The following is an 11,812-nucleotide window of genomic DNA, read 5'->3' on the forward strand; positions in this document are numbered from 1 at the left end:
CTCTCATGACACAGAGTCAGGACACACAGTCAGGACATAAAGTCAGGACACACAGCCTGGACACACAGCGATATGGAAGATATGTCAATACATCAGTTTTGGTTGGGCTGACGACGGAAATCGTTATAAATCAACATGTCGAACCTGGGTCCTCTTGGATCCTTAGAAACTTAGTAGCTTTCCAAAATCTTACCTCTTGTTTGGCCTGCTGACAACTTTATTCGCTTCGATAAGTACCAATATCCGGTGTTGTCCCCAAACGTTGAGAATATGGGTGTGAGCTCATTGGTTCGATATAAACACCTACAAAATAGGCCACGATTATTTTCTATTATGACCTTACATAATTATTAGAATAACGCCCTTCCTCTGACACCACCTCTTTTGTCAGGACAATTATTCTCCAAGTCAGAAAAAGATGAATGTATTAATTCAATGACACACTTTATTGCCAAAAAATATCAATTGAAGAGGGAAGTAACATCCTGATTGTAAAAAATGATATGGGACCGGACCCAAATATTCGGAAAATGTCCATGTAAAGCAAATATGGACCTAGATAAAAATGTAGGGAAAGTCTTTAACATGTCAACATGACTAAGCTGAATGAACAGAGCGAAACCACCAGGCTAGGTAGAATACTCTAATGAAGACGTTAATTCTTGTAAGCTGGGTAAAAACAGTTTTATTAGAACAATTACCGGATTTCGTATATACTCAATATCAGTATATACACTGAATCATACAAACACTCCACTTGCATCGATGTTGTAACTGATATTACCACTTTCATTGGTCGGAAACGATACTTGCAATCGGATACAGCTATAAACAATGAAGGCAATACATTCCACTTACATCCATTTTGGGGCACTTCAATCACATTGTTTTCTTAAAGTACAAATGTACGTTGTGTTATATATAGCATGCAAAACAACTACAACATTGACGGATAAGGAGGTACTAGTCAGAGGCTTACAGTATCAACACGTGGGGGGAATAAACATTACTAGTGTGGTATTTTACATTATCAAATCGAGGAAGAAACAATAGGTATTAGAACCAACAATGGCGACGATCTACATTGTATTGTTAGTTCTACTTGTAAATACATCTTACCAGCAGAATATCATTCCTGACCACAAAAGGCGCCAATGTAATGCGCTTCAGTCGTCTGAGGTTATGGAAAAGGCCTTACCCGAGATACGTCGTTACTTCCAGTCTGAGTTACAGTCCAGTAGACGAAAGCGTGAAGAAATTAAATCATTTCTGAGTGGAACGAATGATTCCCTGCAAGTTTTTAAAACAAAACTGGAAACGTACAGAGGACACAATAACGAAATGAAGGCTTCCCTCGGAGCGATTACGGCAGAATTGGAAATAAATCGCCGCTATAAACAGAAGACGAACGTTTCCTTGGGAGTTATACAGTCAGAGTTGGAAACTAGCAGAAAACAGATTGTGGGGATGAACGTTTCCTTCGAACTTTTTCAAGCAGAGTTGGAAACAAGCAGACAACTTCAGATGGAGATGAACTCTTCTCTAGAAGTAAGCAGACGACAGAATGAGGAAATGAAGGCTTCTCTAGATGTAATTCAGTCAGAGCTTGAACAAAGAAGACGACAGAATGAGGAAATGAAGGATTCGCTGGCAGTTGTTCAGGCAGAGTCGAAAATTACAAGAGAACATCTGCGTAAGTTGAATGCTTCCCTTGAATGTAATATCGATATATTTTTGTAATGTACCATGATGGTTACGCAATAAAACATCACGGAGGAAATATTTACTGACGTATTTGTCGTCAAAATCGGCATAGTGACATTGTTTGAATGTGCATGTTTGTTGTAAAATGCAAATAATGAGAGGTTATATGATTATATGTAAAAATCAACAATATTCAAAAACACATTTTAAAGAACAATTTATTGTTCTAAGTTAGCATGGGACGTTTCTACAAGACGGACGAATTATTTATACTGGCATGTATAGGGACTCTAAAGAGTAGGATCAAAGCCTTCGGTGCGACAGCTATTGTTTAAATGTGCTGGTCCCCGCCCTCTCCCCACGAAAACACCCGTCCTCAATTTACACTTACCTGACTCCCGCCCTTAGTTTACCTTTTCCTGACTACTGACCTAAGTTTACCTTTTTTATGTCATCCGTCCTCAATATACCTTTCCCTGAAACCAGTCTTTAATTACTTTTTATTACACATATCGATAGTTAACACTTTCCTACTTTTACACTTACCGGACATCAGTCCTTCTTTTACACTTACCGGACACAATTCCTTCTTTTACACTTACCGGACACCAGTCCTACTTTTACACTTACTGGACTCAATTCCTACTTTTACACTTACCGGACATCAGTCCTTCTTTTACACTTACCGGACATCAGTCCTTCTTTTACACTTACCGGACACACTTCCTTCTTTTACACTTACCGGACACCATTCCTACTTTTACACTTACCGGACACCATTCCTACTTTTACACTTACCGGACACCATTCCTACTTTTACACTTACCGGACACCATTCCTACTTTTACACTTACCGGACAGCAGTCCTACTTTTACACTTACCGGACACAATTCCTACTTTGACACTTACCGGACACCATTCCTACTTTTACACTTACCGGACACCATTCCATACTTTTGCACTTACCGGACGCAATTCCTACTTTTACACTTACCGGACACCATTCCTACTTTTACACTTACCGGACACCATTCCTACTTTTACACTTACCGGACACCATTCCTACTTTTATACTTACCGGACACCAGTCCTACTTTGACACTTACCGGACACCATTCCTACTTTTACACTTACCGGACACCATTCCTACTTTTACACTTACCGGACACCATTCCTACTTTTACACTTACCGGACACCAGTCCTACTTTTACACTTACCGGACACCATTCCTACTTTTGCACTTACCGGACGCAATTCCTACTTTTACACTTACCGGACACCATTCCTACTTTTACACTTACCGGACACCATTCCATCTTTTGCACTTACCGGACGCAATTCCTACTTTTACACTTACCGGACACCATTCCTACTTTTACACTTACCGGACACCATTCCTACTTTTACACTTACCGGACACCATTCCTACTTTTATACTTACCGGACACCAGTCCTACTTTGACACTTACCGGACACCATTCCTACTTTTACACTTACCGGACACCATTCCATCTTTTGCACTTACCGGACGCAATTCCTACTTTTACACTTACCGGACACCATTCCTACTTTTACACTTACCGGACATCAGTTCTACTTTTACACTTACCGGACACCATTCCTACTTTTACACTTACCGGACACAATTCCTACTTTTACACTTACCGGACACCAGTCGTTCTTTTACACGTACCGGACACCATTCCTACTTTTACACTTACCGGACACCATTCCTACTTTTACACGTACCGGACACCATTCCTATTTTTACACTTACCGGACAGCAGTCCTACTTTTACACTTACCGGACAGCAGTCCTACTTTTACACTTACCGGACATCAGTCCTACTTTTACACTTACCGGGCAGCAGTCCTCAATTTATGTTGCATCCTGACACCCTGTCCTTAATTACGTTCCCTGTCACTCGTCTTTTATTGTCCTTCTGTGACACTTTACTCCAGTTTTCATTTTTAGTTGTAATGTCGAATAAATAAAATTCCTAAGATATTCATCGTAAGATTTATATTTACCTTCATTGTTAAAATACATGTGGAATTATATTTCGCTGTTATATATGTGCGCTGGTTAAGGAGACATGTTTGTGTGTTGGTACATTTTTGTAGGTTTAGTTATACGGGGATGTGAACTCGCCTGGGTACACCATGGTGGATATTGTTACCTATTTGTACGGACACATTTGAACTTTGAAGAAGCCAAAGTAAGCATGTTATGATGAAATAAAAAAATATTATTAAATGAAAAGATAACAAAGAAAAGTAAATAAATATTGTAATTTTCTGACCAAAATTATTAACAATTCAAAATGTTTTCGTCCTAATTTCACTCTTTAGAAAATTGACATTGACTATGTATTAAATGTGTCATATATGTATATAATATGTTTGTAGGTTCGATGTCAACACCACAACGCCTATGTTGCGGAAGTCCGAAGTGAAAATGAGCAGCACTTCATCATGACGGAGTTGAAAAAAATCGACGGGTGTATGTAATGTTCATAGTAGTTGGTCCAGATATTTGTCTTAAAAATCAGTTTGATTAATTAAAATAAGATTACCGAGAAAACAGACAATACAAAAGAATAAATTAATAAAACACATATATACGTCAAATATAAGAAGCCCTTTCACTGACATGCCACGCACTTATTTCATTTCGTTATATTGAAATAATGACTAGATTTAATGAAAATATTTTTTAGTTCTAACAAAATTTATATTTCGTTTTATCGAAATATTATTTCGAAATATAATTTCCTTTTAACGATCTTTTTTTATAGAACTAATAGTTCGATTAAGCATAATATAATTCCGTTATATCGAAACAATATTTCGTTTTATCGAATCATTATTTTGTTTTTCCTCGAAATACTATTTTGACTATTAGTCTACCTGTTTTGTTATTACGTGGTCTGGGGTGACTTTTGACTATTAGTCTACCTGTTCTGTTATTACGTCGTCTGGGGTGACGACAGATTTTTAATGGCAGACACCTCAGATTTCACAGCAGCTTGAAAAATAACAGCACTTAGTTAGGACCATCTCATGTCCAACGAGATTCCTGCTAAATCTCTTAAGAAGAAATTTAATGGGCAGTATTCAAGAAAACAGTGATTGTGTAACGATGTTATAAAACTGCCAACAATTAACACTTTCCACTATTCCCTACCAATTTTCAGCTCATTTCATCAGTGGAAATGTGGTTTTAGCTGCCAACTTGAAATTGCGTAAAATAGAAATACTTGTAAGAACGATTTCAGGATCTTTTAAGAAAATAAATCTGTTAGCACTCTGTATATTCAAAATTGATCTTGTTGACTGACGACAACACAGAATATACAAAGTAAAAGGTAGGACATGGAGAACAGATAAAGGGTGATTTGTATAGCACACATCTCATAATATGACTTTGATGTAACAACAGGGACTGTTTCCTTTCAACGGTATGATTTTGTTGAATCTGTTTGTATTGGTAAACGTGATGGTTGTTAGATTATTGAACAACTTCAAATGCTTCAAATATTACAAAATAGATACTTCGATCAATTTGGAATGCATAATCATATTTCGATAAAACAAAATATTTTCTTGATAAAACGAAACAATGTTTCCAAAAAAAGGGGAATTTGATACAGTTGGACATTTATTAACCCCCCCCCCCGCCCCCCGATATTATGGTATTTTAAATAAATAATGGATAAAAAGAGGACAAAAAAACTCTTCCAAAGGTGTTTTTTTTTTAAATAATGAAAATAAGGAAAATTGTGCAGTAGAATTTGTTTTGTTTATTGCAAATATTTTGTACTTTTCATTTTTTTTATTTACAGTAGTATTTTGTTTCCTTCAAGGTATATACCCCTTGTAACAAGCATACGTACGTTCAAATTCTAAAACTTTAAAATATTTAAATATTTTACAGATAAATTTCCTAGTTATTACCTGGGAGGATATTATAACCGTGCAGAAAATGAATGGATATGGGAAAGGACAGGGGAGACGATTGGATACACCAGATGGGCACCTGGAGAACCTAACGACTTTCGCAGGCAAGAGGATTGTCTCTTTATGCGGAGCAGGAGAGACCGTCTATGGATAGATGCTCAATGTCGAGTTAAGAGTTATTTCATATGCATGAAAAGGTACATAATCATAATTCAGAACGTCATCTCTCTTCACTCTCTCCCTCATGTAATTTTGCTCTTTGTGTTACACCGTCTCTGTTTCATCGATAAACCTGAACAATATTGCTAGAAATATATCAAGGGAAATAGATAAATTTTGGGTTTCAAATATACATGTTAATTGGATGTTACCAATAGATGTTAAATACTGTACATGGTCCATGTCTATTATCGTGACGAAGATATTACCGTAACTTTAATGGTGCATAATATTGCAAGCATTTAATAGTGTTTTTTTAGTGATTAATGTTCTGCGTTATGGTAAGTATTTATTCACTTAAAAGCAAACAGTTCCGGTTCCATAAAAAATCATGCTGGTGTTTCAATATCCCGCGTCAGTTTATGTCAGTGTGTTATGTTCGTCACAAAGATAAGCATAGAACCTGTATATATGTTAAATTTCACGATGCTAATATTTTACGGATTGCCCAGTCAGGACTAGTTATCGAATATTAAATTTCACATCAACACGAATATAACCTATGACTCACCAAAACCTTCCCCTGGTCCACCCGGTGTAGAACACGTCGCTGTACTTTCATCCAGTTATATAAAATAATTCGCAACCTCCTCCCCCCGCCCCCCTTTTTTTAGGGTTAAGATCTCTAGTAAAATGCGGAGTGTCGTATGGCACATAGCTTGGTATTGATTTTAATCACTTATTATAATCACTTGAAGAACATGCTTCGCAATTTACACCAGAAAGAATAATGTAGAACGAATATCTATACACCGTCTACACTGATCTCGAGTCCGGCAGAGTATGAAACTGATCTCATTAGGAGTAAGGGGCCGTCATGGTGCGCTGCGCAAACGCAAGAGGTTGGCAATACGCACGCTTAGTCTATGTGGTGTTGTAAATCCACGTTAATCTGGATCCTTGGTAGCTGATGATATATTTTATCTTAGATTATTCATTAATACGTGGTAATGAAATTCAAATTCTGAACAACTGAAGTTTATTTTAGTGAACATATTTCGATAAAATGTATATCGAATGTATCATTACCGCTTGTTTATTATAATATTTTAAATTTTCATTTGCAGTTTGATCCCTTCATGAAGATGATAAAGAGATCACGGATCAAACCAGCAATGACTTTATCACGTGATCACCGATCAAACCAGCAATGACTTTATCACGTGATCACCGATCAAACCAGCAATGACTTTATCACGTGATCACCGATCAAACCAGCAATGACTTTATCACGTGATCACCGATCAAACCAGCAATGACTTTATCACGTGAGCAACGACTAAATCATAGCAATGACGTGATCACGTGATGTGATGTATATGTAGGAGTAAATATCACCCATTAAAGTATTTTTCACCTTTCGGATTTGGAATCATCTACATCAATGTACATATGTATCAGCCCATTTAGCATAGTAATTTCATAGATTAAATATCATGAATGAATTACGACGTGTGTTTATGTGTACTCTGTACAAATAGCTGTCCGGTTGATTTTTTCAATAAATAATAACCTCTCTAATCCTACCTGTGTGTTGTTTTATTAGTTTTTATTCCATGAATATATTCAGTCAGAAGTGGAATTTGTCACGAGGGTGCTGTAGCAACAGACACTATAGAGAATACCGACACTCACACCGTAAGACCACCCGTCCCGGAAGGATAAGCACTTTCTACGTCTACGTCAGTTCTCGCCATACAAATCTAGGTTATATAAAAGTGGCTTTCTCACATTGAAAATGAGGGTGGTGAGGGTGGTGAGGGCGGTGAAGGTGGTGAGGGCGGTGAGGGCGGTGAAGGCGGTGATAACACTTGACATGGTCGATGAAGCTTTCGCTGTTTAAATACAACACGTCGACAACAGATCTTTTAGCAAATACAGATCTTCGAAAATTATCCTAGAGAGGTGCAAAATTTGTTCTATTGGAATGCCATTCGTTTGTCTGGATGGCCTGGCGCAAGACGGACGACAGACGCAGAACAATTTAATATCATTCATTGGGATTTATTCAAATGGTCCAATCCCTATATTCTAATATTTATATCTCTAACAACGTCACTACAACGATGCTATACCAAATGTAATGTTTAGTTATTTGTTTTAACATGTTTGATTAAAAATCCAAATAATTGCTAGTATATGAAGGTTAAAATAGATATTGCTTGTAATATATTTTCCTATTACTATACACAAAACTCAAACAGGGGTATCCTTTTTTAATCATTGATTCTAAATCAGACTGTTTTTCTCTCCTTTTCCCTTCTTTTTTCTTCTAAATGAAAGAGCTTAGAAAAACTTCCTCCTTAATGAATTAAAATACATATTGCTTATCATATATTTTATTCTTATTATACAAAAGAAAAGACAATACCTAAGATATATAGATACAGCGTATTTACGTATATCTGTAATGTACTGGTCCATACAATGAAGGGAGGTAGCTCCGCTCGGACTCAACCAATTAAATAACAAATTGCATACAGAGGAGATTCTACTGTAACCATCCTCTCGATTTGTGACATATGACGGCGGCTGTTATAATTATCTTTCTGAATGTTAGTTTTACATATTTCTGTACCATTATAAATATCTATAAGTAAGGTCTATTTAGAGTAAAACATTATGTTTACTAATAGAACGGTCAGTGAGTTCATGAGACGTTGCCTTATAAACAATCAAGCGATGTCTATTTCAGTTCATATGATAATGTTACCTGTCTATACAGATTAATAAAAACTGTCAAGGCGCTAAAATGAGTTTATTTGATGAAAAGGAACATCAATTAAGTTTAAAATAATTATTTGTGTTCTGTCCTGGAATAAAGTGAAAATAAGAGGCCATCATCAAACTACGTTTACAACGGATATCAATTACACTGTATATACAGAGATCTGCATGTCTAACAGATAAAATTACTTTAAAAATGGATATAGATTTTGTACAGGGACTTTTACAGGAAGTTTACATAATTCATAATAAAAACCCATTATGTACATATATCTACCTGTATTAACCACAGGTGTACATACTTCACAATGAAAATTCATTACGACAGGGACCTACCTGTAATAACTACTACCAATCATACTTTATATTCACACTTAATACGTATTATGTAGGGAAATCTACTTGTATTATTTCATGTGAGTCCTGATTTTTTATCCCCACATGTGTGTCCTGATATTTTATCCCCACATGTGAGTCCTGATCTTTTATCCCCACATGTGATTCCTGATCTTCTATCCCCACATGTGTGTCCTGATATTTTATCCCCACATGTGAGTCCTGATCTTTTATCCCCACATGTGAGTCCTGATCTTTTATCCCCACATGTGTGTCCTAACGTGTGATACATGTGACGCAACAGATGACCAAACATTTGTTTATATTATATCTGCATGACATCAAAGACAAACAAATTTGTATTGAAACATACATGTATGTTTCATGATATTCGAATCCTGACATATTTTCCACGTCACGTGATTCCTTACATGTGACATACACGTGTGCTCTGCCATGTCTGTGTTTCAACATGTGACGTAGGTTTTGACTGGACATGTGTATTTCCACATATGTGTGCCAACACATGACCTTACATGTGAGATTTGGCATATGAACTGATACTGTGTGTCCATACTGTGTGTCCCGACTGTGTGCCCAATGTGTGTCCACTGTGTGTCCGGACAGTATGTTTGTCCTGAATTTCTGACCTGACTATTTGTCCTGTGTGTCCTGACAGAGTGTCCTGAGTGTGTGACCAGTATGCGTCCAGAATGTGTGTCGAATGGCTGTGTAACCTGACTGCGTGTCCCGACTGTGTGTCCTGACTGGGGTCCTGACTGTGTGTCCTGACTGGGGTCCTGACTGTGTGTCCTGACTGTGTGTCCTGACTGTGTGCCCCGACTGTGTGTCCTGACTGTGTGTCCTGGCTGCGTGTCCTGACTGTGTGTCATGACTGTGAGTCCTGAATATGTTTCCTGACTGTGTGTCCTGACTGTGTTTCCTGACTCTGTGTCCTAACTGTTTGTCCTGACAGTGTGCCCCGACTGTGTGTCCCGACTGTGTGCCCTGACTGAGTCCTAAATGTGTGTCCTGACTGTGTGTACTGACTGAGTGTCCCGACTGCGTGTCCTGACTGTGTGACCTGACTGTTTTTCCTGACTGTTTGTCCTGACTTTGTGTCCTGACTGTGAGTCCCGACTATGTGTCCTGACTGTTTGTCCTGAGTGAGTGTCCTTACTGTGTGTTCTGAAAATGTGACGTGACTGTATGTTCTGAATTTGTGCTGACTGTGTGTTGTCCTGTGTGTCCTACTGTGTGTCTGACTTTGTGTCCTACTGTGTGTCTGACTGTTCTGCTTGTGTCGACGTGTGTCCTGACGTTGTCCGACTGCTGTGGTGTCGCTGGTGTCCCGACTAGTTCTGACTTGTTCTGATTGTGTCCTGACTGTGTCCTGACTTTTCCCTGTCCTGACTTGTGTCCGTGCGTTGTCCTGATGATGTCCATGTGTCACTGTGTGTCTGACTGTGTATGTCTGACTGTGTCCTGACTGTTTCCTGACTGTGGTCCCTTGTGTCCTGACTGTGTCGAATGTTCTGACTTGTGTCTGATTGTCTACTGTTTGCCTGACTGTGTGTATCGTGTGACTGGTGTCCGCGGTTCCCATGTTCCTACTTGTCATGACGTGATCCGACTGTGTGCAGATTCTGTTGTCTGACTGTGTGTCCTGCTTTGTCCGACTGGTGTCCTGTGTCCTGATGTTGTTGACTGTTTGCCTACGTGTGACATGCTTTTCCTGCTGTGTGACTGGTGTCCTGACGTGTGCCCTGACTGTGTGTCGTGTCGACTTTTGCTCTTGACGTGCTGTGTTTGACTTGGTCCTGACTGTGTGCGACTGTTTGCCTGACTGTGTCCTGACTGTGTCCTGACTGGTTGTCCTGACTGGTGTCCGACTTGTGTCCTGACTTGTGTCCTGCTGTTCTGACTGTGTTCCTGACTGTTGTCCTACTGTGTGGTCGAATCTGTGTGTCCGACTGTTGTGTCCGACTGTGTGTGCTGATTGTGTCGACTGTGTTCCAATGTTGTCCGACTGTGTGTCTGCTGGTGTCCTGACTGTGTGTCCTGACTGTGTCCTGACTATGTGTGCCGATTGTGTGTCTGACTGTGTGACTGCATGTCTGATTTGTGTCCTGATGTTCTGTTGTTTGCCTGATGTGTGTCCGACTGTTGTCTGACTGTGTGTCCTGACTTGTGTCCGAGTGTCCTGATGTGTCCTGACTGGTGTCCTGACTGTGTCCTGACTGTGTCCTGACTGTGTCCTGATGTGTGTCCTGACGTGTGTCTGTGTGTCCGACTTTGTCTGACTGTTTCCTACTTTCCCGACTGTGTGTCCTGACTGTGTGTCCTGACTGTGTGTCCTGACTGCGTTACTGACTGTGTGTCCTGTCCTGACTGTGTTCCTGACTTTGTCCTACTGGTATCCTGACTGTGTCCGACTGGTGTCCTGATTGTTCGTGTCCTGACTTGTGTCCTGACTTTGTGTCCTGATGTGTTCCTGACTGTGTGTCCTGACTGTGTGCCTGACTGTGTGTCCTGACTTTGTGTCCGACTGTGTGCCTGACTGTTGTCCTGACTGTGTACTGCTGTTTTTGTCCTGACTGTGTGACTGATGTGTGTCTAACTGTGTGTCCTGTTGTCCTGACTGTGTGTCCTGACTTTTTTGTCCCGACTGTGTGTCTTGACTGTGTGTCATGACTGTGAGTCCTGACTGTGTGTCCTGACTGAGTGTCCCGACTATGTGTTCTGAGTTTTTGTCCTGACTGTGTGTCCTGATTGTGTGTTCTGACTGTGTGTCCTGACTGTGTGTCCTGACTATGTGACATCACTGTTTGTCCTGACTGTGTGTCCTGACTGACTGGTGTCCC

General features: G+C 39.3%; 1 protein-coding gene across 2 annotated transcripts; it reads left to right on the plus strand.

The window, feature by feature from the left end:
* The first annotated feature begins 944 nt into the window (after positions 1-944).
* On the plus strand, positions 945-7,411 carry LOC117315895 (low affinity immunoglobulin epsilon Fc receptor-like). 2 transcript variants are annotated; one of them, XM_033870311.1, is made up of 5 exons: positions 945-1,693; positions 3,831-3,925; positions 4,116-4,209; positions 5,644-5,863; positions 6,953-7,411. In XM_033870311.1, the coding sequence occupies exons 1-5, from the start codon at positions 1,069-1,071 to the stop codon at positions 6,966-6,968; spliced, it is 1,050 nt and encodes a 349-aa protein (XP_033726202.1). In that variant the 5' UTR covers positions 945-1,068; the 3' UTR covers positions 6,969-7,411. The 2 variants fall into 2 exon arrangements, with proteins under 2 accessions (XP_033726202.1, XP_033726201.1); XM_033870310.1 differs by having other exon boundaries at positions 5,644-5,834.
* Positions 7,412-11,812: the final 4,401 nt, after the last annotated feature.

The sequence above is a fragment of the Pecten maximus genome, chromosome 17, assembly GCF_902652985.1.
Source record: "Pecten maximus chromosome 17, xPecMax1.1, whole genome shotgun sequence".
Lineage (NCBI taxonomy): Eukaryota > Metazoa > Mollusca > Bivalvia > Pectinida > Pectinidae > Pecten > Pecten maximus.

Bases quoted from the DNA above. Each gene is read 5' to 3' on its own strand.
- LOC117315895 (XM_033870310.1), top strand. From the start codon at position 1,069: ATGGCGACGATCTACATTGTATTGTTAGTTCTACTTGTAAATACATCT. The intron at 3,926-4,115 runs GTAAGCATGTTA...ATATGTTTGTAG, and splicing joins TGAACTTTGAAGAAGCCAAA to GTTCGATGTCAACACCACAA. The intron at 4,210-5,643 runs GTATGTAATGTT...AATATTTTACAG, and splicing joins GTTGAAAAAAATCGACGGGT to ATAAATTTCCTAGTTATTAC.